Source organism: Aspergillus aculeatinus (genome assembly GCF_003184765.1).
Source record: "Aspergillus aculeatinus CBS 121060 unplaced genomic scaffold BO66scaffold_22, whole genome shotgun sequence".
Classification (NCBI taxonomy): Eukaryota; Fungi; Ascomycota; class Eurotiomycetes; order Eurotiales; family Aspergillaceae; genus Aspergillus; species Aspergillus aculeatinus.
The window spans coordinates 318,604-341,067 of record NW_020291491.1 but is presented as its reverse complement, the minus strand read 5'-3'; the positions used below and the strand labels follow the sequence as shown (position 1 = coordinate 341,067).

Here is a 22,464-nt window from a genome sequence, read left to right as displayed (position 1 = left end):
GCTTCCCAGTAAACACAGCCTTATATCCTAGAATATAACTTTCTGGTTCTTCTCCAGACCCCTTTCCTTTTAGGCCCCCAATAACCCCAACCCTAAAACCAAGTATAAAAGTAACTGGGGGAGAACCCCCAGACCCCCCTTTCTTTCAGCTCCCCAGTAACCTCAGTCTTAAGTCCTAGTATATAAGTATTCTGGGGGAGAACCCCCAGACCCCCCTTCTTTTCAGCTTCCCAGTAAACTCAAGACCAAGACCCTTGAGGCTTCCCTTCAACTCCCCAGTATACAGAACTACGAAGTGATAACAAAATCACCGAGTACACCTCTCCCCCGGCCCTCGGAACCCAATGCCCAACCCCTCCATAACCAACCGTTCCCTCTCCTCCCACGTCTCTCCCGCACCCTCCAAATCCACCACCAACCCCCCGCCCCCCCGCTCGCGCACCCCGCTCGAATCAAACTTCCACCCGCGCTCCTTCTTCACGAACCGCCGCAAATCCCGCTCGAACGTCTTATCCCCAGACCACCCCAGCACGGCGCACCCCACCGTCCGCCACGGCGAGATGATGATGTCCACGCGGCGGTGGGGATTCCCCTTTCCATTTTCCAGATGATACCCGGTGGAATGCGCATCCCCACCCTCCGGGTGTGGATCAGGATGCTGCCAAACAACCAGCCCCTTGTCCAGACTATCAAACATCTTCCGGCCGACCGCATTATCCGCACGGTAGGGGATCGTCGCCTGCTCGCGCGCAGAGTGCCCCTGGTGCAGCGCCAGCGTGTGCGTGATCCAGCCCTCCCCCTCCAGACTGCGCAGCACATCCCCGATCAGGTTCTTGGTGGCGTCATCGTCGCGGTGCGTGAGGATCAGGTCCACATCCCCGGAGAACGGCTTGCCGCGGCGGTGCGAGCCTGTGATGATGCACTCGACCCCTCCTCCCCCTTCATCTTTATTGTCGGAGTGTAGGGTGGGGGTGGTAGGGTGGGGGTGGTTGCGTTGCTGTTGTTGTTTCCGAAGATCGATAACGGCGTTAGCATGCCGCCGCACCACGGCCGCAATGCCCTCCACCTCCTGCCGCGGAATCCCCGCCTGGAATTCATCGTAGAACTTCACCCCGATCTGCTGCACCCGGCTCAGACTGTCCCACCCGTACTCGATGATGTCATCCAGAGACCGCCATCCCCGCTGGAAGTAGAACTCCCGCGCGGTTTTGGCCCCCACGCCCCAGATGTTGTAGAAGGTGTGCAGGGTGGCGAGGGTGGGGTCGTGCGTGAGGGGGTGCGTCGCGGTTAGTCGCCCTCCTTCGGGCTGGGGTGCCCCCGGTGTGTCTTGCCCGAGACTGGCGTGCGATGGATCCGGTGGATGCGGTGTATTCTCCCCGCTGGAGGTGGAGCTCGGGCTCAGCTGCTGGAACTCGTAGAATAGGTTCGCGATCTTGGCATCGCACCCCGGTAGCGCGGCTACTTCGGCGGGTCGGCGGAGCGGGTAAGGGTATGCGGCGAGGCTGGCGATGGCGGTGCTGTAGGCGCGGACGCCGATTTCGTCCAGGGTGAGCTCGCGGATGTGGCGGATGGTGAGGAGCTCGTTGATGAAGGCTTCGTTGGGTGGGTGGAGCGGGGTGGAGCGCAGGCAGGCGTAGGTGTTGTGGGGCGCGGTTATCCAGGATGGCGGTGGTGGGAGATTGCCGAGGTCTTCGGCTTCGGAGGTGGTGGTGCGGTGCAGTTTGGGGGGGTGGGAGGTGACAGGGGGCTGGGTTCGGGGGTGATGCTGCTGCTGCTGCTGGTGCTGGTGGTGGCGGGGTTGGTAGGGGCGGGCTCGTTGGGGTGCTGGGGGCTGCATGGAAGCGTCTGCTTTGGCGCGGGCGAGGATCGATGGTTGCGTTTGCTTCGTTGGGGGTGGGCTGCGGTGGGCTGGACGCTCGATGCGTCGCGCGTGGTAGACTGTGTACTCCTCGGTTGGGAGGATGGTGTTTGTGCGCAGGCAGGCGTGGAGCCACTCCAGCTTGGCGACTGTCAGGGTGGATGTGTCTGGAGTTGGTTTGGCAGGTGCGTGGAGATGCGTAGAGGAGGCATGGCTGCTCATCCCGTCTTCCTCGTCCTCTGTCTCCGTGTTGAGGTCGATGACCTCCGCTTCCCCCGGGGCGGACGCATAGGCATTGCCTCGACGGCGTTTGGCCGGCGGGGGCTGTGAAGACTTTTGGGCTGGCTCAGTCCACACGCCCAGCGTGCGCAGTTCCAGTGCTGCGCGTTTGGGCTGGCTGAGCTTGCCGAGGATGAGAGCGGCCTCGTCGATGTCGTAGGTCAGCCGTGCGTTGCGGCGGACGAGCTCCTCTTCGATGTCGTGGAGGGACTCGATGGTGAGGTGCGTCTGCAGGACGAAGATCGGGGGACAGGCCGAGAAATCGGGGGTCGATGGGTCTGGGTCGTCGTTTCCTGATGGAGAGTCTGTCTCGGACATGCTTGATATGTACAGCGGGGGTTATGTCATGGTCTTATATAGTGTAGGTTATATGGCTCCGAGTATATCCCACATGGTTATATCCCACATGGTGGATGTAGCCAGAATGTACATAAGAGACCTATCTAAGGAATAGTGAGAATATACAGCGTTACTGCATGTTCAATTAGAATGTGTTGAGTAGTGTCAAGAATTGGCGCTTCAGTTGTGATAACTGACGTCAGTCAAGCCTTATGCCTAAGTGGATCCGGCATTTCACCTAACAGGCTGGCAGCCGATACCGGCAAATCCACTAATGCCTGAGGTGTCGATCTATCCAATAACATTTCAAACTTTTCCTCTATTATAATCATTCTCGGTCTTCCTATAGAGGCTGGCTGTAAAGCATTCCGGGGGAGAACCCCCGGACCCCCCTTTCTTTCACCTTCCCAGCAAACTCAATATATATCCTATAATATAACTATCTGGGGGAGAACCCCCAGACCCCCCTTCTCTTCAGCTTCCCAGGACCCGATAAACCTCTCCATAACTCTCCAGAAATAGTGTATAACTTCCTCCCTACTCGAATACCAACTCCATCAATGCCTCAGGTATCAACATATCCAATAACAATCAAAACTTTTCCTCTATCATAAATATCCTCAATTTTCATCCAAAGGCTGGCTGTAAAGCATTCCGGGGGAGAACCCCCGGACCCCCCTTTCTTTCAGCTCCCCAGTAAAATCCAATCCAAAGCCAAGTGATAATATAAGTATCTGGGGGAGAACCCCCAGACCCCCCTTTCTTTCCAACCTCCAGTACCCTATTGCAATAAATCACCCCGAAGGCCCCCCAACAGGCGCAACCGAAGCCGTAGCCCCCTTCCCCCCAGACCCAGACACCCCCTTCCCCACCTCCTCCCTTTCCTCACCAACCATGCCCTCCCCATCCGCAACCTCATCCCGATACCCAGCGGAAGAACCCTCAACATCCACCCCAAACCCCCGTCCCTTCCGCCGAGCCACCCACCGCCTCCACGGCCCATAAACAACAACACTCAGCCCCCCAATCACCAAAAAGCACCCGCAGATGCCCCCGCCAATCGCATCATAATAATCCCCCGCCACCTGCACGCCGTCCCAGAACCGGCCCGTGGGGTTCGCCACGTTCAGCACAAGGGTCAGCACCTGGATGACGCCGATGACGATGGCCACGACCACCGTGAGGCAGGTCAGCACGATCGAGTAGTACAGGAACGCGACGGGGTCGCGGTGGTTCTTCTGCTGCTGCGCGGCGTCGTGCTCCTCCGGCCCCGGGATGAGGGGCGCGTCCGACGCGGCATCGCTCTTCGGCGGCAGGAAGTTGGCCGACGGCTGCACGTACAGCGAGAGCATCAGCGCGCCGTCCGTCGTGTCGAGCAGGCACATTCCCGCTGGTTCTTTGCATTAGCTTTACCATGTCCATGAGGGGGGTGATGGAAGGGAAGGGAAGGTACCGGTGAACAGCGCCGGGAAGATCAGAATCACCCAGAAGTTCGTCCCCTTCGCCGCCTCGACGGACGAGATCCCCAGCAGGGCGATCTCGGAGGAGGTGTCGAATCCTAGCCCGAACAGGACGCCCAGGGGGTACATTTTCCAGGGTCTGCATCGTCAGCATCGTCATCAGTATGTTTGCTTTTTAAGATGAAGGTGGTGGTGGGAGGGCACTACCGATCAATCAACTTGAACATCCGCTTCAGCACATTAAACAACATCCCGCCCCCCTCGATCTTCCAGATCTCGTCCTCCCGGTCTTCCGGCAGATTCAGCACCTTCTGCATCTGCCGGTACAGCTTGTACAGGATGTAGGCGTTCATTAACCCTAGCAAAATCAGGAAGGCGGCGCTGACGGACGTGCCGATGATGCCGCCGATGGTGCTGAAGCTGTCGAAGCGCGAGGAGATCGCTGCCGCGGTGGCGGCCACGACGATGGAGGTTATGATGACGATTCTGCGGGGGGTTAGTATCATCATAAAAAGGGGGATGGGGACAGGGACAGGGGAAGTACGTGGAATGACCCAGCGAGAAGAACGTCCCCACGGTCACGGGTTTCTGGCCGGTCGCCAGTAAGCGCCGGGTCATTAGGTCGATGGCCTTTTCTTGTGTTAGTCATATTTTACATGAAGAAGAGAGAAGGAGGGGAGCGTACCGAAATATGATCCGCATCGAAGGCATGTCTCAGGCCAAAGGTGTAGGAAAGCACGGCGTTGGAGACGAGGGATCTATGCCCCGAGCCTAAGGTCAGTATCTCTGCTACAGTACCACTGAGGTGTGGGTAGGGCTTACGGATGGTATCGCTGTCGCGTTCATTAGTTCTCGTATCAATAACTTAGCCACAGCATAGAAAGTGGGGGCACGTACCAGCACAATCGCCGCGGCAATCCACACGACCACATTCAGGAACGCAATAAACAGGATAATCCCGATCGCTGGCAGGGGGATCTTGCGGATGCCTGGCAGTCGGCGGTGGGATTTCTCGGCCTGCCGGACGAGGGCCTTGGCGGTCCATCTGCTGTGCCCGGGCGTGTCGTTGTCATTGACCGTGCTATCCACGGGGTCCGGGGAAGGGTCCCGCATGGTTGGAGGGAGCAGCCACAGGGACTCGGTAAGCTATTGAAGCTTGATTGTCGTTGTTGTTGTGGTTGTTGTTTTTGCTGTTTATAAGAATTGGGGACGGCGTGCTGATGAAATTGGTGGTGACCAGTGGTCAACGTGCGGGGGAGGAGGACATACGGCAGGATTTGAATGTTCGAGAGGAGGGGCAGTATGCAGGAAAACTGGTTTTGATAAGGCTGCGATAAGAATTTTTAGACGGGGGAATTATCAACCCCAACAACCAGTGACAACGTAGTGGATCACCTGCGAGGAATCGGCTTCATGGTGACTGGTTAGTTGGTGAGTACATATTTCGATAGCTACTAGACTACTGGAAGTTCGGTGCAGTGGAGCTTGGGAATATTTTCTCCGCAGTGTCGGAGCGGAATGTTTCGGAGGTGCCCGCTGTTGGCCGGGATGGGTTTTGCTTGGCCGATATCGTTGTTTTTGGAGTATGATTTTCGCGGGAAAAAGTCTGGTTGACGCTCCTTTGGTTCTTCACTGCGCTTTATTCATTCCAGATAATAATACATTGAATCAACGTGGCTAGGGGCCATCGCGACAATTGCCATGCCGGAGGGCGCCGATTTCTTCCCCGCCAAGCTTCTAATGTACAAGACAGTCCTTGGCATGGACTAAGGTTGGAGTCATTCATTCTTGACTCCAAGCAGCACTAAAATCTATGCCACCATACCTATCGGGTTTCCCATATGGCACTAAGCCGTAGTAGCCTCTCCTTCCCATCCATGCTTCATCGACCCGACTCATCAACCCGACCATTTCGGAGTCGGGATGCTGACCTGCGATTCCGGCAGGAAGTTACCCCACAAAGCTATGGCCTGTTGGTCCGTTTGCCGACATACTCGGGTAGCTCCACCAAACCAAGGCATGGATGGTCTCGTTGGTCGGATGCGACCGTGGCAAGTGGAGTGTTTCAACTGCCAATCCTGCCGGGAGAAAATTAGCATAAAAAGTCTCCAAGACACCGTCTCGAGGATTCTCACCTTGGTCCTAGTGAGCATATTGTTTGGGGGTAGCAGCTCAGATCTGTTTTGATTGTGTACTTCGACTTCCACTCTGTTGAAGATGAAAAGCAATAATGTTCGGTCTTGGACAGTCATGTTCATCACGCTGCAGCCATAACCGTAGGAGAAGGCGTCCATTTGGTGACAGTCGCTTTAGTGTGATGAGGGAAGTCCGGCCCGATCACCATGTTCCACTCATTCTGAGTGATAGGGGTGACATCCGACGCAGACAAAGGCGTCTTGGGCCCGCGCTTGCTCGGGATCACGTATCTGGTGGGCGGAGGGCCCTGGCGACGGATCGCACGGGTCGAGCGCGGCGACTTGCGCGGCTGCTCACCCTTGCGAAACTGCTCGGTCTTCCGCGGAGGCTCGGCCTTGGGCTGCGGGGGCAATATGATGCCGTCGTCGTTGTATTGCTTCTGGTAGGCGTTGGCCACGTGGGTGAGGAGCTCGTCCGACACGTTCAGCTGCTCGTAGACGCGGTGAAAGAAGGCCTTGCTGAACGGGCGACCGTGGAAATCTTGGATGGTGCGATGCAAGAGCTGCGTGCAGGACCTGATGTATGATTCTTCGGGGGCCACGCCTCGGTTGGAGAGGATGCACAGGCGGCGCTTGAAGGTGTAGATCCGGTCGACGTTGAGTAGCGTCAGGCCCTCGCGGCTGAAGATCACCTCGTTCTGCATGATGGATTGCTGCTTCAGGTAGTCATTGGCGGCGCTCTCGTACAGACTTCGATTCAGCGCATCGATCCAGCTTTGACCCAGGGAGAACTTGATGGCTGCTTTGGCCACCATTCGGTAAACGATCGGCCAGGTCATGGCGTCGAGCGGGGTGATGGGGATGATGATGAGGTCGGAGGGCTCGCCGGTCGGGTAGGGCTTGCCCCGGCCCACCAAGAGCGTAACGTGCATCATCTTCTGTTCTAGCTTGGCGGAAATGTACTCGAGAGCCGGGATAATAGAGGGGGTGAGGGTCTCCGAGTCAAAATTGAAACTTGGGGAAAGAGGGGACGAGATCATATCAGGACTGAGACTTCGGGCTGGCACATAGACGCCCGCTGGGCGAGGTAGACGCACGCCAACCATGGTGACAAAAAAGGAGTGAGACTTTAATCAAGAAAGCTGAGTGTGGTAAGGTAGGACCACTTTCAAGTCCAGGCCACACTGACAGTTGTGCAGAGAACATAGAGATCACGGCCTGAGGAGGCAGGCAATGCAGGAAATATAACCCTGTGTGTTGATGGTCAGGGTTCAAAGAGGGGTAAGCCCGGTGACGGAGGCAGACCAACGCGGCCCCCCTTCATCTCTCCCAAATTGGGTTATTTTCGGAAATCTAATGATAGCAAATCCCCTACGACCACAGCCAATAGATCCCAAAAGCTGAGGACCCGAGGAAACGGAACCCAATGGGCGGAGGGTTAAAAATACATTTAAGCGCCCGTCGTGTGCCGTCTCCAGCATGGCTGCAGCCGCTTATGCACGTTCCACAACGTGTTCCCGTGGTCATTGGTGGATTCGGCAGATGGATATTAACCCTCCGGGCATCTGGTCTGACGTCTTGCTCAGGGACAGCACCACTGGATGTAGTGTTGGGATCCACATGAGGCCAGCAGCGACGGCGTCCTGGATCTGCAGCTCGCCGAAAAGGGTCATCAGCCACTACAGGTACTGGGATGGAGGATTAGTTAGCCGTGAAGGCATCCCCATTCGCGTCACCAGGAACCCAATCAACGGCAATGGTACACGCCCGCCCCCGCTGTGATTGCTTTCGGAGAACTAGCGCAGCAGCTGATAAGAAGTTGCAGGAACTATTGATTTCCTGCAGATGCACGGCGGTATCTTTGAGGTCTTGAGAGGGTGGGTTCTGGGATGGCGTGGGCAAGGTTCACATTACCCCGCTCGAGGCGTTGGATCGTGTTGTCATGCTTCCTCACAGGATTGGATCTGGACCTCATAGAGAGTTCCGGGTGTTGTCACAAGGCTGGATGGACCAGAGGATACCCGACGGATGTGATCAGAATTTGAGAGTCGGAAAATGTGGCTTCCATACGGTCGGGACCTTTGCCGCTGGTGAGATTGCAGGATGATGTGTGCAGTACTCCGTAGAGAGCCATACTCCCGACTCCCCATGCACGGGCATCCGTAGAATGTGGACCAGACGATAACAAACTGGACCGGACGGGTAGTCCCACTTCTGTCAGGTGGAGCAACTTGACGATGACGATGTAGAGATCTATACAAACTTGAAGAGGGCGGAGAATGTCAGTAGAAATATTTGTGACCTGTCAAGTGAAGGTTTTTGACATCCATGTTTTGGCTGCTTACCCTCCTTGGTGGTGGCCTTCCGCAAGGCTGCCACAGTAGTAACCATGCAGTTGTGGTGGTCACCGCCCGGTCGTTTCTTTCAGTCCCCGTCATCGACTGTCCCTCTTCATCCTTATCTTGCATCCATCAACCAACCACTCATCATTCCACTGAACGGTCAAACCAACACCACTCAGTCCATCACCAACATTTTCTCGCTTCATCACCGGTTGATTACCAGAAAATGCCGCTCTCCCAACACACCGCGCTCCCCCACGTCGCCAACGCCTTCGGCACCATCTTCATCGGGTTCGGGGTCAACGCGCTTCTCCGCCCCGAGCATGCCTTGACCTTCTTCGAATGGGCACCCCCCACCACACTCCCCGAGCAACAATTGGTCAAGAGCCTCGTCCACATCTACGGTGTCCGCGATATATTCATGGGTCTCGCCATTTACGCCGCCTCCTTCTACGGGACGCGAAAGTCGCTTGGGTGGACGTTGCTGGCTGGGAGTGCGGTGGCCTATGCCGATGGGGCGGTCTGTTGGACATGGGGGCAGGGACAATGGGGTCACTGGGGTTATGCACCGTTGATCACGGCGGTCGGCGCTGTGCTGGCTGGGCTTTTGGACTGAGGTTGATTGACAAGGTCACCTCGGCAGTCTGGTATGATGAAGATGTGAACATCGTATGCAAACCCAATCTTCGATGTGGAATTTAAGCCAAAAGACTTGAGAGGGCTTGCCTTCTGTACTGTAAGTTGGGTATAATTGAGTGGACTAGAATGTCCTCACGAGGCTGCATGCATTGTTAGTAATCACCCTTGCCAAGGCGATCAAGCCTCATTGACCGACCGGAGCGTCCCAGTCCCCAGCAGTTGTAGCGTCTTCATTGATCAAATTGTTGTGATAAAGAAGCCCATTATGACTCAAACCATGAGCGAATCAGACAGCAACAGGGATGACAATCTTCCCAGCAGACAGGATACCACATTCGATGGGATATCTGATCCGACTGGCGAACACGAGTACTCAACGGGCACCAAATTCTGGCTGCTCATGCTCACCCTGGCTGCGGTCCTCATTCTTATCAGCATCGACATGAACATTGTTGCCACAGCCGTTCCCAGTATAACCGACCATTTCCACACCATTGCCGATGTGGGCTGGTATTCTTCCGCCTTCCGGCTCTGCCAGTGCGCCTTCCAGTTTGTTTTTGGTAGAGCGTACCAGCTCTTTTCAATCAAGCGTGTTTTCTTACTCGCCAATGCCATCTCGATAGTAGGCTCGCTGTTCTGCGGTGCGGCTGCGACATCGCTCATGCTTATCGTGGGGAGGGCAGTCGCCGGCCTCGGCACGGCGGGCTTACTGGCTGGATGCTTCATGATCCTCGTCCACTCCACACCTCTCCACAGACGGCCCATGTTCACAGGGATAATGAGCGCCATTGAAGGACTGGCCACGCTCTCCGCACCCCTCCTCGGTGGAGCGATCGTGCAATCCCTCGGCTGGCGCTGGTGCTTTTACCTCAACGCGCCCATCGGCGCCGTTACCCTGATCTTGACGATGTGCTGCTTCTCCGACCCGCCCAACCCCGACCACACCACCCATCTTACCTTCAAACAAAAGCTCTCCCAGCTCGACCTTCTCAGCAACCTCCTCTTCATCCCCGCCCTGGCCAGCCTCTTTCTGGCCTTCTCCTGGGCCGGAGCCAAGTACCCCTGGTCTAGCGGCCCCGTCATCGGACCCCTTGTCGCCTTTACCGTCTTGATGGGCGGCTTCATCTACAACCAACACCGCCAGGGCGACACGGCCGCCCTCCCCCTCCGCATCCTCAAACACCGCAGCATCATCGCCGGCAGCACCTTCATCATGTGCGGCAACAGCACCGGCAACGTCCTCGAATACTACCTGCCCACCTACTATCAAGTCGTACGGGGCTACACCCCGGCCCAGAGCGGGTACATGATGCTGCCCATCATCATCGCAGGCACCATCGGCGCCTTGGTCCACGGCTTCGGCACCAGCGTCTTTGGCTACTACGCCCCATTCATGCTGATCGCCTCGATCATCATGCCCGTCGCGGCAGGGCTGATCACCACCTTCGACTTCAGCACCACCCTCGCGCAGCTGATCATTTACACTGGTTTTTCGGGTCTGGGATACGGGATCGGATTCTCGGGCCCGCAGAACGCCGTGCAGACCGTTCTCCCGGCGGAGGATATCCCGCTGGGCACGTCGGTGATGCTGTTCGCGCAGTCGTTCGGGCCGGCGGTCGCGGTGGCGATCGCGCAGGTGCTGTTCGTGAATCAGCTGTCGCGGAACTTGGGGGAGGTGGTGCCCGGGCTGAGTGCGGCGGAGGTGGATCGCATGGGGCTGACGCAGATCGTGACGGGGCTGGCGTCAGACAAAGCGGCGGAGGCGCGCGGGGCGATCGATCGGAGTATTGTCCAGACGTGGTATCTGGTCGTTGGGCTGGCGTGTGCGACGGTGGTGGGGAGTTTGGGGATTGAGTGGCGGTCGGTGAAGGCGAGGCGCGGGTAGACTTACCACCCTCTATACATCAGTTAATTCGGACGAAGGTTCTACCGCTGTCGATATGATAAGTGCAAGGGCTGACTCGGAGGCTTCATCCTCAGGAAAGATGGGGCTCACCCCAAGACTCCGGACTAGAAGATGCGCTCGGTGCGTTGGTGATCGGACACCGCGTTCGCCTCAGCACAGCATTCTCGTAAGTGGGACCGGTCAAGCCACAGTCGGCCTCTTTGCTTGAAGCAAACCGCTGTTCTGGAGGGACTAGTTCACCAAGTACCAGCGCTGGCTGGGTTCTTCCGACGAAGAAGGGTGTTTCCACCCACTCTCATCCCAGTGTCGTTCCCCACATCACGAGCTAGGACTCTAAGACCTAAGAACCACATTCTCACCGTCCAACCGCTTTATTCCGCTCAAACGAGCCTTTGCAGCAATATCGTTTGGGCAGTCGTCCGCGTACGAAGCAGGGTCTTGATAGAAAGGGTCCTTCTGGTAACACTTCAAGTCCCACCGAGAGGGTTAGCCACGGACAACGTGTTAAGGGTATTGAATTCATTTTTTACTGATATAAGAAAGGGTATACAAGTTGACGGCGGATCTGAGGCCGCCTCGACGATGCCTTCGGCCAAGGGAGGAACCCGCAGGTCAGGCCCTCGTCGTTGTGCCCAGATAGCTCCATGTAGCTGAATGGGTCACACATCCACTTCCTCCTTGACAGCAGGCGCGAAGAGATCCACGTGACCCACCGGATCTCGGGTCCTGCCTTACTCTGCACCTGCCACTATTGTGAGCCGGCAATGATGCAACCGAACGGAATCATGAAGCAATGATGTTATTCTGACCCAAAAGCAAAATGACTCATTTCCCACCAGTTTTGTCCGAAACAGAGGTCTCTCATCACATCCTTCCAAAAACCTCGCACTCATACAAGCCCAGCAGTTCCATACAAAATGACTTGTCTTTCCATGATACCCACGTTCGCGAGAGGCAGTCGCTCCCCCGATTATGAGAGCCAGCCCAACTGTTCGATGTCTAATGCCGAAGCGTCGAGAATATTCCACGTCCCCGAGATTCTAGAAGGTATTCTTCTGGGTCTGGATCTATACACACTATTGATTTCAGCTCGAGTCTGCCACTCATGGAACTCCCTTATCAAATCCTCCCGCAAGATCCAGCAAGCACTGTTCTATATTCCCGTCGAAACGCCGGTGCCACACCACCCACGCACCAAGAACCCGTTCATCACCGACATAATCTGGCCCGAGTTCATCCACCGCCAACTCCTCTCATACACCCGACCCGGAACCGCCTGCTGCTTCGAGATCCCCGACATGGCGTCCAAAAAGCGCGAAGCGGCGTATCTCCGGCCCGAGGCCAGCTGGCAGAACATGCTTCTCCAGCAGCCGCCCAACTGCATTGTCCGTCTGTGGAACCCGAGACGTTCCGACGTGCGGTACCGCAATCATAGCGATACCGCCGACAGCCTTGTGCGGTGGAAACCGAAGGGAGACCACCTCCGATTGAAGCATGTGGTATACTATATAGACGCGGGAGCATTTACACCATCCCCTTGGCCGTTCCTATGCTTTGTTAATGGATGGGAACTGCATAGGGTCGTGAGGAAGCCTGAGAGACGCGATAAGATGAAGAGGAGCCCCGATCTCGGGCGGTATTTGGCCAGTTTTGATCTTACTCTCAACACCGCTTCCAAGGGCTGTTGGCCGGTGGTGATTTGCCCCCCTGGCCAACCTCGACGGACGGCCCGTTCGATCAATCTTACTGATTGGTTTGAACGAAAGGATGTGAGATTGCTGGAGGATGAGCTTTGCTAGCGCGGTTGGTGTGGTTCGCTCGGAACTATCGCCGATATCTGTTCGCTTGGTTTGCTCTTCTTGCGGATATCTGACCGCTGCTGATGCTTATTGCTCGGATGTCTGTGAATAGGCCATTCTAGATCTTTGCTAGATCGTTCTTAGTTCAAGATAATACAGGATGCGAAGAACAGATGAAATAACTACAAGAGATCGATCCACCAACTACGATAAATGCAAACTGGAAAGGTCTGCGAGCACACACTTCATCATCATGACGAAATCATGGTGTTAGGGCCGTGGAGAGTAAGAGCCCAAAACGAAACACCAACCGACTGAAAGAAGCTGGAAGCATGAGAGATAATAGACAGCAACTCTAACTCGGCTCTCCCATCAGGAGCGTGACATTCCCTAGTGTGCGAAACCATCTTCGAAATGCCACCGGCATTGCCCGAAGAGTACACTCCTCACCGGGGACCCAAGGCTCCCAGCCTCGGTCGCTCTCGGTGATGACCGCGAGCTCGAACTTGGACAGATGTCCCCGAAGAACCTCGAGTTCGCGATGGGGCTCGAGCAGCCGAGTCTTCCGCCCGCCCGCGGCGGCGGCATTGGCCCAGAAAACGAACGGGACGGATCCCGGGGAAAGGGCCCCGGCATCGACCCAGTGCGCCACGCTCGCCATCCGGATGTGGCCCCCGCCCGGCGTCCACGTCGCATGCGCCTCGACCTGTTCGGAAACCTCGCCCGCGTCTCGGTAGGAAGTTTCGGGGTCCCAGAAGAAGACGCGGGAGGTGGGAGGCTGCCGGAGAAGCATGCGGCGCCAGCTCGCCTCGGGACGTCGGTATGCCTCCTCCCTCCCCCGGTTTCTCGGCGTCCTCGGCATAAACAGGGAGTCTCGGTACACTTCGTAGACGGCAAGGTGCATCCCGTCTCGCATGCCCATGGGGGCTCCGGGGAAATTGAACCAGAGTTTGTCGATGAGAAGTGGGTTGTGGCGGCCCTGTTCGGCTGGAATGGTGGGATCGGGGATGTAGAATAGCGCTTGTTGAAGCTTGCGGGAGGTTCGGATGACCTCGTTCCATGTGCGGCAGACCCGGCGGGACAGGAGTAATGTCTGCATGTCCAGATTCAGGAAGATTGTTTCGAGAAGCTCGGAGATGAAAAATACCCGGGAAGCCTGCGGTATGGGCTGGTGGTGCCTGTCAATGAGACACGGCGAGCCGCGGCTTGCCTTCTGGCCAGCTTTGCTGGATAGACGAGGCATGGTGGTTGAGATGAGAATTAATGTCATGCGCGGAGGTGGATTGGCAGACGCGGCTTGTGTGGGGGACTCCGTAACGTTGTAGATGTCTCGGCTTGTTCTTGAGTCAGAATGCCATCATTCGGGATGCTGCTCTCGGAAGAGTTGATTGCCGTTAGGGTTCAGGGCTGTTGATGATGAGTGGCTCTCTAAGCTACGCGGCGCGTCAGTGTCTGTATCCTTTCTACTGTGTAGCATCCTCTTGTTGATCCCCTTTCCTACTGTGCGCAAAATAGTGCAAGATTTATCCACTGTAGTTACCTTTTTTTCTGTCCCAACGCACTCAAAATTCGTGACTGGTCCTGGTTATGACTACTTCAGCTAAAATACTGAACTTAAAGACTAACGACCTGGAACCAAGAGTAGTGTGGCTTACACCAAATCGGATCCAGCCAGGCTTCTTTTGCTTTGTTGCTTTCATGCATGAGCATGGTGGTGCATCCGCTTCGGGTAGGAGTCGATGCTATTTGTCGGTTTGCTGCAGCACTTCGAGGCTGCCTTTATGGTTGCACAGCATAACCGGTCTTGGCAGCCATTCTGGCAACTACTTGGCGTAGTAGATGATCTTCTTCCACATTGAAGCCTTCTGAGATAGAGTCTCTAAGAACTTCTTAAGAGTGGCACCGAGCAACGATGTACCAGTAATACCAGTTGTGAATGCAGGAAGGCGATCTTTAGTCCTCAAGCTACATTCACTGTTCGGACATTATTATCACGATTTGCAAGAGTCTTCTAAGGGCCGACCCTCGAGTTCTCTGATAGTCGAAAGTAGGATAGAATACTCGCGGATTCACAGGTCTGATTCAACCCAGTACAAGTAGTTGAGTGAACAGGCTTAAGATTCACAAGGACGAGCACCAAAGCTCAATAGACAGTTCCATTACATCCTAGAGGTTGTAGAGGCAGGTGTGAATCCGCAGCTGAGTGGGGTGAATGGATACAGTCATCACGGAGGTTAACCGTGACTTCCTCCTACCTACAGGTACTCGGCCCGGACCTACTTCCTCGACTGTTCCTACTCCATAGCTCTTTCCGGATCTACTCATCAAGTTTTCAACTTTGCCTCAGCCATGGAGTCTTCAGATGACACACTCTCTTCTGTGCTTTCAACCTGGATAACTTCTTTATCTTCTTCTCAGTTATGCTTTTCTTTCTAATATCCCTGGCTCAAGCCCAACTCTTTCCACTCTCGCCACAAGTACGCATGTCAATCCTGGATCTTAATCTCGAGCAAAGGAGGTCACTCTACGCCTGCCCGGCTCAAAAGCCTGGGTAGATTGAGAGTACGTTTCTTCCGTGCAAGCGTACCTTCGCACAAAAGCGATCTACTGACTCATATGAGAAATAGGACCGATCAATACCCGATTCGAGACCATCGTTTGACTGCTGTATCGACAACCCTTGCGCCCATTGGATGATACTGGGCGTGGATACCAGCCTCGACACCGCTGTCACTGTGATAGACATACAAAGAACGCAAAGCAAGTCATCATCATCGAGGCAAAGAGGCTCGGGAGCGGACAGGCGGGCTTGCCCTAGTTATTGGGGTATCTAGGTAAGCCAACCAGGGCTTTTAGCTATCCAGGCGTCTGTCGGTTCTGATACCAGGATAGGCTCAGTGCAATTCTCCCGTCGATCGGACGGAAGAGCAAAAACCCCGCTCTTCGGAGTCTTGACCGACTCCGAAGAGTTTGTTTTCATCGTTCTCCATGAAAACATGCAGGTTAGGGTACTATCTTGTCTAGTCCGTCTAAGCACTAGAAGGACTGGCTATAAACCAAGGCAGACGTTTACTCCGGCAATATATCGAGCACTGCCCACGGTGCCTGACAAACAAGGTGCGACGACACAAACCATACGGAGACCTGCAGCCAATAGTTTCCCCTGCTATACCCTTCCACACCGTGACAATTGAATCTATTGTCGGGCTACCACCCGTTCAGTTCAATACAGACACAGACGAGTACAACCACTTGATGGTATTTATCGACAAGGTTACAAAGTTTATTGGTCTAGTGCCTGGCAACGCCAAATGGACCGCAGAGCAACGGGCAGAGCGTCTAGCTCTCTACCAGTAGGAGTATGACTGGGGAATGCCCCGAGTATTTATCTCAGACCGAGATGCACGTTTTATGAGTGCATTCTGGAAAGGCATTTCAAGAAACTCAATGTCTCGTGGTTATATTCAACCGCCTGGCACCCCCAGACTGATGGTCAAACAAAGCGCACGAACCAGACAATTGAGGATATGCTCCGCCACGCATACACGCTGCACCCACGCTTAATCCGTGACTGACTAGGTTTCCAGTACTCCACGAAACCTTTCCATTGGAAAGAAGGTAATGCGCAGAAGATTTGGCGTCTGCTAGTCTATATGATTGAAACAATGGAAACCAGAAGCCGGCAGCCATCAGACGAAGACCAGCTGCTCCAGTGATCGTTAGCATGTATCTAGTCACTTTGGAAATCGTCAACATAATATACTTAGGTGATAGTTGGTGGTCCTGAGGTCCACTAGTACTTCAGTGGCCTTAGCTAGTTCCGCAGATAGCCTCATATAGTCAGAATCCACCACATATCCAGGTCCTGGTCAATGAACGCACCACAAGCACGTACTCATGATCTTCCATCTAATCCGGTATAATTGATTCTCGTAATTGAACCCCAAGAGACCAGGTACGTAGTACATATTAGATGATCACAGAACAGCCCCCATCAGCGCAACCGCCGCGCCCCCAAAGATCAATCCCGCATCCCCAGTCATTCGCGGAACACCACCGGTTGAAGTCTTGGTCGCCGCAGCATCACCGTTCCCATCTGCACTGGCAGTAGCCGTAGGAGCCGACGTGATAGTGGAGCTCGTCGACTCCTGGAATGCACTAGCCGTCTCCGTTGACAGGCTCGCATGCGCCAGGGTAGTGCTCGTCGCGCTCGCTGTCTCAGAAACCCGCCCGCTCCCGCCGGTGACCGCCCCGGCGGTAACGGTGGCCGACAGGAAGTTTGTGAAGTAGATATTGATCCCCTGGTCTTGGCCGCTCAGCGTCCGGTGACAGACGCCCTCCGTCGTGCCATCTGCGGTACAGGCCCATGTAGTGGAACTGGAATCGAGGAATCAAATCAGCATGTTTCGAGAATCCTAACAATCATAGACAACGTAGCCCGTCGAACTTGAAAAAAAGTAAAAAAAAAAAAAGAAAAAAACAAGGGGGACCGAGGGAGACCGAGGGGGTGGTATCCATACTATTGTCGACGCCACCACGCATACGTGCTCTGGTCAACGATCTCCGCGGTGATCCCCGCGCGACCGATGGAGCAGGCGGACTCCCGCACGGAGGTGGGGCAGGCGAGGCTGTAGGTTGTTGCTGTTGCGTCCTGTTTATATACCACGTCAGCGGTGTCTTTGATGTTTCTTGTTCTTTCTTGTTGGGTGCTATGCATATGCCGAGGTGGGATGGCTTACATGGCCCACGATCGACGCCTCGTAGTCCTGATCGCGATCCACGGCCCACAGGAGCATGGAGACGACCTCCTCGGCGACGGTGAGGCCGGCCAATGCGGGGAGGAGGGTGAGTGCGAGCTTCATGCTGGCTGGACTTTCGCACTGTGGGGAGCTAGTCATGAACGAATGAAAGTGGAAAAACAAAAGTGTAAAGAGTGGATTCGCAGCGGTAGGAAACGAGTGGAGTCGATCGCGGACGCTCAACCGGACAATCTTAACAGCTAAGGCTATAGGGGAAGCGAGGGTTTAAGTACTCTATCGAGATGTGGTTTCTAAGTGCCCGAGACCTTTGGCAGAGTACTCCGTAACTTCAGACGAATCATGGCGAGCACGAGGCTGAAGCGCGAGCGGAGCGAACCTTGGCCCCAGCTCGATTCAGGGGTTCCCGCCGGATCCGGTTAACGATAAGGCTGTGAGGATGAGTGGCGAAGTGGCCTAAAGTCTTAGTCAGATGGTCATTGGAAAAGGGCAGCATCGCTTGCAGGTTAGTGTGGATGAAATGTGGGTTCTCGTCTGGGTTGAAGATCCTGGCGGGGATTAGCGTTGCCCGTAAGTTAAGTTAGTGAGAGGAAGTTCAGCTCCCGCTATGCCTTTTAGATTCAGGGCCTAATGCCGTGCATTTCCACCGCCACTATGCTGGTAGGATCTTCAAATTCTGACTCCAAACCCTCCGTAAATGATTGAAATTAACCATGAACCGAATTTGAGAGGGCTAGAGCATTCCGTTCAACTGGTATAGGGCTGGACCTGTGCCTCAGGCACTAAGAAAAGTGGGGATATCATTTAGTTTCGAGTACATCTGCACAACAACAGCCGCGGTGGTGTAGTGGTATTAACATTGCAGAGCCCCCGTACTAGCCTTATGCTAGCGGTGTGGAGTGCAGATTCTGGTCGAGTCCCAGTCGCGGCATTCTCTTTTTCTTTTTTGACCTCGACCAAAGGGTAGGCGTCATGAGGATGTCATTTGTTATGCAATTCTGCTGTCACGCCAAGGGGGAGGCCTGGACGTCATCGGTAGGGCGAGTTGGCGGCGGCCGTGGTGAATAGTGTTGAACTCGTCATGGCATACGAGTAGTTTCCCCGCAAGAAGCACAACAGTAATCTCTCGGAAAATAAAACATTAGACTCGGTGTGAGGCAGCTCTAGATGATAGAAAAGATTATGTGTCCAGGTTTAGTGAGGGCAGAGAAAGTTTATGGTTATCGCACATCTCCAGTGGTAATTGAAGGAGCTGCATGGGCATAGGGCTAAGCATCACCGGCAGCATAGCAGGGTGGACAACGAAGCTCCATCAGCGGTACAAGTTAACACCAACCCTCCCATGGGATCAACGCACGAGGCAGCTGACCGGAGCTCGAGGCTCTGGTAGGCGTTATTTCGGTTGGGCTACGAGCTGTTCATTGGGCTACATGAAAAAGAGAGAGAGAGAGAGAAAAAGAAGAAAAAACGAAAGCCCTACTCAGTCCAATGTAATTCTTAGAGAAGGAAGAGGAGGCCAAGTGGAGAGAACAGTGTAAGAGACGTGAGATATCTACCAACTTCTTTACTTCGACAGGGGCTCCCACTATCACTACTTCTTCAGTCGGTTCGACCGCCTCACAACCGCCTCACTCTCAGCACTTATGCGAAAGGTCGTGCCAACAGGCCACCCAAACCTCCGCGCAATCTTCCCGCGCCTTCGGCTCCGCGAGACATCCGGACAGTGGCGGAAGTGCTCCGGCATATCCTGAACCAAGAACGCCCGATCGATATCTTTACTCCCGGGAGTGCGAGCCGTCCCCCATGCTTCGTTGTAGTCCTTCCACGCGGTTGAGACGCCAGACACGTCGTCCTTCTGCGTCGCCGGCTTGGTGTTCTCCCAGTACTTGAGACACCCCAAGCAGTACACCCCCGTCTCGACCGACCGAGCGACCGGGTCGTAGTATGGGAACGCCACCGTCGCCGGAAGCCGCCATGGAGAGCCCCAGTACTCCGAGTATCTCGATGGGGAGGGTGTCCGGCTGCGGTCGCGCCTTCGGCGGGCTCGCCAGCGTCGCGCCCGGGGGGTATCCAGCTGCAGGGCCAGGGCTTTGGCCTGGGCCATGCTGACCAGCATCGTCTCCTGGTAGGCCCACCCGGTGAAATCGAGGGTCCGGATGACGGGCAGACGGTGCCAATCGTTGTCGAGCGAGAGGCCGTACCTCTGGAACACGGCCTCGATCGGGGCCATGCAGTACTGCCGGTGGGTGCGGTTGCAGGCGAAGCACGAGCGGGAGCAGGTCGGGATGTACAGGAAGGGGCCGAAGTCGCCGCAGGTGCGGCACCGCGGGTGCCGGAGTTCCCGGTAGAGCTGCCCCAGCGAGAAATGGTGGGTGCACTGGGTGAGATCCAGTAGTCGGAGGGTGTCGGCTGCATGCGTGTGGAGAAGGTGGTATTCTGGCAGGGAGTCGATTAGCTGTTTGGTGGTCTTGTTGACGGACCGAAGATGGCTGAGGCTCAGCATGTCTAGGTCAAGCAGGATCATTCGGATGATCTCTAGCGGTAGGAGGATCCATGATGATTCTTGCTGCTGCTGCTGCTGTTGCTGCTGCTGCTTTCGGGGAGAAGATGAAGCAGGCGGCTGGTTGCATGGCTGCTCTTGCCGTTGGGCCTGTTGGTGCTCCAGGATTTCTCTTCGATAACGTTTTACTGCGCGTCGGAAAGGCGCCCTTGGGACCGAGTAAAGATTGAGGACGTTTCTGCCGGGCTCCTCCAGGCGATAGGCTAGCCCAGATGACATTTTGGGGTAGAACTTGGCAGGTTATTGCAGTACTGTGTCCACCGTCGAGAGACTCATGCTCATATAAGAGCTATTTATGTGATAATTGGATGAGACCTGGGTGAGCTCATATGCGGGGTCTCTCGGTACTGATGGCCGTGCGGAAGACAAACTCTGCACCGGTGGGGTACATACTGTACAATTATCTTACTGTAGGCCACCTGTGTAGCGAATTGACCGTTTAGCATGTATATTTGAATAAAGTCATTCTGATTCTCAATGGGCTAACTCTTCATCTGAGCCAAGAACATCATCCTCATCCTCACTTGTCATATTCCTTGTCCCTCTTCCTCTTTTTATTCCTCCTCCTCCTCCTCCTCCTCCTCCTCCTCCTCCTGTTTCTCTTCCTCTTCCATCTTCTCGTGGTCCTCGTCATCCTCAGACAACAATCGCCGTCTCCGCGGACCAGCCATAATCACCGCCCCTCTGCCCACCAAGTGCTCGGCGCAGTAATGGCCTTTCGCAAGCTCGGACACCTTTATCGGGTCACACCTGGCATTGGTCCCCTGACGGTGAATGCACTGGTAGAAATTGTAAGGGTCTTTGATGCGGCACCCGCACGCGTACACGAGACGGTAAAAGTGACACCTGGAAGCATTAGCGCGGCCTTTCCACCCCCAAGCACAAGCTGCATACATAGCGACCTTTGTATATGTTGCTGGCTGTGTTTCATTAGCTTCCGATGTCACCTTCAGCGCAAGGAGGAGCAATTACCATAGACCTTGGATCAAGAGGTATCTTGCTTCACGAGAAGGGTTTCACGCCGCCAGCTGCAAATTGAACGTCCGCTTGGATTTCTATGAGTTTGGGGATCCTCCGCGCCCTTTCCAGATTATGTCAACGAAGTAGTTTCGGACCTATTCCCTTTCCGTGAAAGCAGACTAGGAAGCCACATCGATACGGCCGGATTTTCGGCAACCCATCTGCAGCTGACTGATCGCTTGACACCCAGGTTTGTCATCTTGGAGCTCATTTCTCCGATGGCTACGTATATTGAAGCTTCGGAAAAAATGTAAGATAGCTTTTCGAATCAAAACCCATAGCAGAATAATCTCTGTTCCAATTATTAATCATAAACAGCTGACCAACTGGAAATGCAAAGCTAGCCAGTCTTCTAGTATAGAACCTGAGTATAGTTAAGCAGATGGAGGCCCTATTGTTTTATCCATTAGGCTGTGTATTCGGGATTCTATCTGCTTTATAAGCTTACACTTCAGCCATTCTCTCAATGACATTGTAAAAGGCTTAATGCGTCGTCTTAAGCAGCCTGTACGCATTGCCTGTACATAGGAAATTCCCCGGGGTGGCGAGTTCAGCGTTAATGGCACACCCCTACCGCCGTAAAATGGTGTCTAAAAGGCACCACGTCACGGCCAGTTCAACTCCCTGGCAGCCATTTCTGACAAATTCTCATCTCCGGGCACATTCTGGGTATAGCGCGAGTTGAAGCGGATCAAGCGCTTGACGTGGTTGTAATGCTGGACCTCCAAGGACAAGGGCTCTGCGCTGACAAAGCACGACACTCCTTCGCTGCAGGGCGGGGTGGTCAGCGAGCCCCCGTAGGTGTAGACATTGTGGCCCTGGAGATGTTGCGTCAGGTCGGAGAAGTCCAGGGACTCGATCTCCGTCGCGGACCCGGGCTCACTGATCGCCTCGACGTCGGCGAACACGCAGCTGAAGAGTGAATTGCAGTCTCTGGTTTCGGAGAGCTGGAAGACGAGGCCGACGACGGCGATCCTGTTGGCTTATAAACTATCCATGACCACACAACCTAAATTTTTTGTGGGTGGTGGGTGGGGACGGATTTGACTCACTCGCGTCCGTGAACACGAAGTGCACCTCGTCGAGGCGGTGCTGGGAAGGGGTCTGGAAGTGGAACTGCGCCAGCGTACATTGCTTGCCCTGGGCCGTCAGAGCGCTATTGGGGAGCACGACTTCGAGCGTGTATCTTAGGTTCTCGACCTCGACATGGTCGGCGTCGCGGATGTCCAGAGACACCGCACTGGGATCAATCAGGGTGACGGTCTTCGAGTCGATCGCGATGGGAGACTGCTGTTTGCCCAGGTCACAGGCCGCGTTCGTCTGCGACCGATCGTCGAGATATATACACAAGTACTGCCAAAGAACATCAC

General features: G+C 55.0%; 10 protein-coding genes across 10 annotated transcripts; 3 read left to right on the top strand and 7 right to left on the bottom strand.

The window, feature by feature from the left end:
* Positions 1-307: 307 nt before the first annotated feature.
* Positions 308-5,345, bottom strand: BO66DRAFT_420278 (high-affinity nickel transport protein; the record flags this gene model as incomplete). Its single annotated transcript, XM_025649863.1, has 9 exons — positions 4,834-5,345; positions 4,759-4,769; positions 4,622-4,694; positions 4,481-4,566; positions 4,144-4,422; positions 3,930-4,075; positions 3,518-3,866; positions 3,417-3,466; positions 308-2,415 (listed from the first exon to the last, which is right to left on the bottom strand). The coding sequence occupies exons 1-9, from the start codon at positions 5,047-5,049 to the stop codon at positions 308-310; spliced, it is 3,318 nt and encodes a 1,105-aa protein (XP_025504386.1). The 5' UTR covers positions 5,050-5,345.
* A 551-nt stretch (positions 5,346-5,896) lies between these two features.
* Positions 5,897-7,244, bottom strand: BO66DRAFT_391694 (uncharacterized protein). Its single transcript, XM_025647317.1, has one exon. It carries the CDS (start codon positions 7,109-7,111, stop codon positions 6,194-6,196), a length of 918 nt encoding a protein of 305 aa, XP_025504385.1. The 5' UTR covers positions 7,112-7,244; the 3' UTR covers positions 5,897-6,193.
* Positions 7,245-8,639: 1,395 nt separating this feature from the next.
* Positions 8,640-9,029, top strand: BO66DRAFT_322299 (DUF4267 domain-containing protein; the record flags this gene model as incomplete). The annotated part of the gene is made up of 1 exon (XM_025643750.1): positions 8,640-9,029. The coding sequence occupies one exon, from the start codon at positions 8,640-8,642 to the stop codon at positions 9,027-9,029; it is 390 nt and encodes a 129-aa protein (XP_025504384.1).
* Positions 9,030-9,329: 300 nt separating this feature from the next.
* BO66DRAFT_322055 (MDR family MFS transporter) lies at positions 9,330-10,937 on the top strand (the record flags this gene model as incomplete). The annotated part of the gene is made up of 1 exon (XM_025643744.1): positions 9,330-10,937. One exon carries the CDS (start codon positions 9,330-9,332, stop codon positions 10,935-10,937), a length of 1,608 nt encoding a protein of 535 aa, XP_025504383.1.
* A 741-nt stretch (positions 10,938-11,678) lies between these two features.
* BO66DRAFT_82649 (uncharacterized protein) lies at positions 11,679-12,935 on the top strand. The gene has a single exon (XM_025653633.1). It carries the CDS (start codon positions 11,876-11,878, stop codon positions 12,755-12,757), a length of 882 nt encoding a protein of 293 aa, XP_025504382.1. The 5' UTR covers positions 11,679-11,875; the 3' UTR covers positions 12,758-12,935.
* Positions 12,936-13,463: 528 nt separating this feature from the next.
* Positions 13,464-14,246, bottom strand: BO66DRAFT_349184 (F-box protein; the record flags this gene model as incomplete). Its single annotated transcript, XM_025644673.1, has 1 exon — positions 13,464-14,246. A coding segment is annotated over exon 1 (564 nt), but the record flags the coding sequence as incomplete, so codon positions are not given.
* A 1,916-nt stretch (positions 14,247-16,162) lies between these two features.
* On the bottom strand, positions 16,163-16,727 carry BO66DRAFT_82622 (uncharacterized protein). The gene has a single exon (XM_025653632.1). The coding sequence runs from the start codon at positions 16,511-16,513 to the stop codon at positions 16,202-16,204; it is 312 nt and encodes a 103-aa protein (XP_025504380.1). The 5' UTR covers positions 16,514-16,727; the 3' UTR covers positions 16,163-16,201.
* On the bottom strand, positions 16,395-17,745 carry BO66DRAFT_391691 (uncharacterized protein). The gene is made up of 3 exons (XM_025647316.1): positions 17,497-17,745; positions 17,278-17,408; positions 16,395-17,134 (listed from the first exon to the last, which is right to left on the bottom strand). Exons 1-3 carry the CDS (start codon positions 17,617-17,619, stop codon positions 16,735-16,737), a joined length of 654 nt encoding a protein of 217 aa, XP_025504379.1. The 5' UTR covers positions 17,620-17,745; the 3' UTR covers positions 16,395-16,734.
* A 1,360-nt stretch (positions 17,746-19,105) lies between these two features.
* Positions 19,106-20,293, bottom strand: BO66DRAFT_450941 (uncharacterized protein; the record flags this gene model as incomplete). Its single annotated transcript, XM_025651843.1, has 1 exon — positions 19,106-20,293. The coding sequence occupies one exon, from the start codon at positions 20,291-20,293 to the stop codon at positions 19,106-19,108; it is 1,188 nt and encodes a 395-aa protein (XP_025504378.1).
* Positions 20,294-21,699: 1,406 nt separating this feature from the next.
* Positions 21,700-22,417, bottom strand: BO66DRAFT_322030 (carbonic anhydrase; the record flags this gene model as incomplete). The annotated part of the gene is made up of 2 exons (XM_025643742.1): positions 21,700-22,076; positions 22,147-22,417. Coding segments are annotated over 2 exons (648 nt in total), but the record flags the coding sequence as incomplete, so codon positions are not given.
* Positions 22,418-22,464: the final 47 nt, after the last annotated feature.

Bases quoted from the DNA above. Each gene is read 5' to 3' on its own strand.
- BO66DRAFT_391694 (XM_025647317.1), bottom strand. From the start codon at position 7,111: ATGATCTCGTCCCCTCTTTCCCCAAGTTTCAATTTTGACTCGGAGACC.
- BO66DRAFT_82649 (XM_025653633.1), top strand. From the start codon at position 11,876: ATGACTTGTCTTTCCATGATACCCACGTTCGCGAGAGGCAGTCGCTCC.
- BO66DRAFT_82622 (XM_025653632.1), bottom strand. From the start codon at position 16,513: ATGTTGACGATTTCCAAAGTGACTAGATACATGCTAACGATCACTGGA.
- BO66DRAFT_391691 (XM_025647316.1), bottom strand. From the start codon at position 17,619: ATGAAGCTCGCACTCACCCTCCTCCCCGCATTGGCCGGCCTCACCGTC. The intron at 17,409-17,496 runs GTAAGCCATCCC...GTATATAAACAG, and splicing joins AGGCGTCGATCGTGGGCCAT to GACGCAACAGCAACAACCTA. The intron at 17,135-17,277 runs GTATGGATACCA...CCTCGATTCCAG, and splicing joins GCGTGGTGGCGTCGACAATA to TTCCACTACATGGGCCTGTA.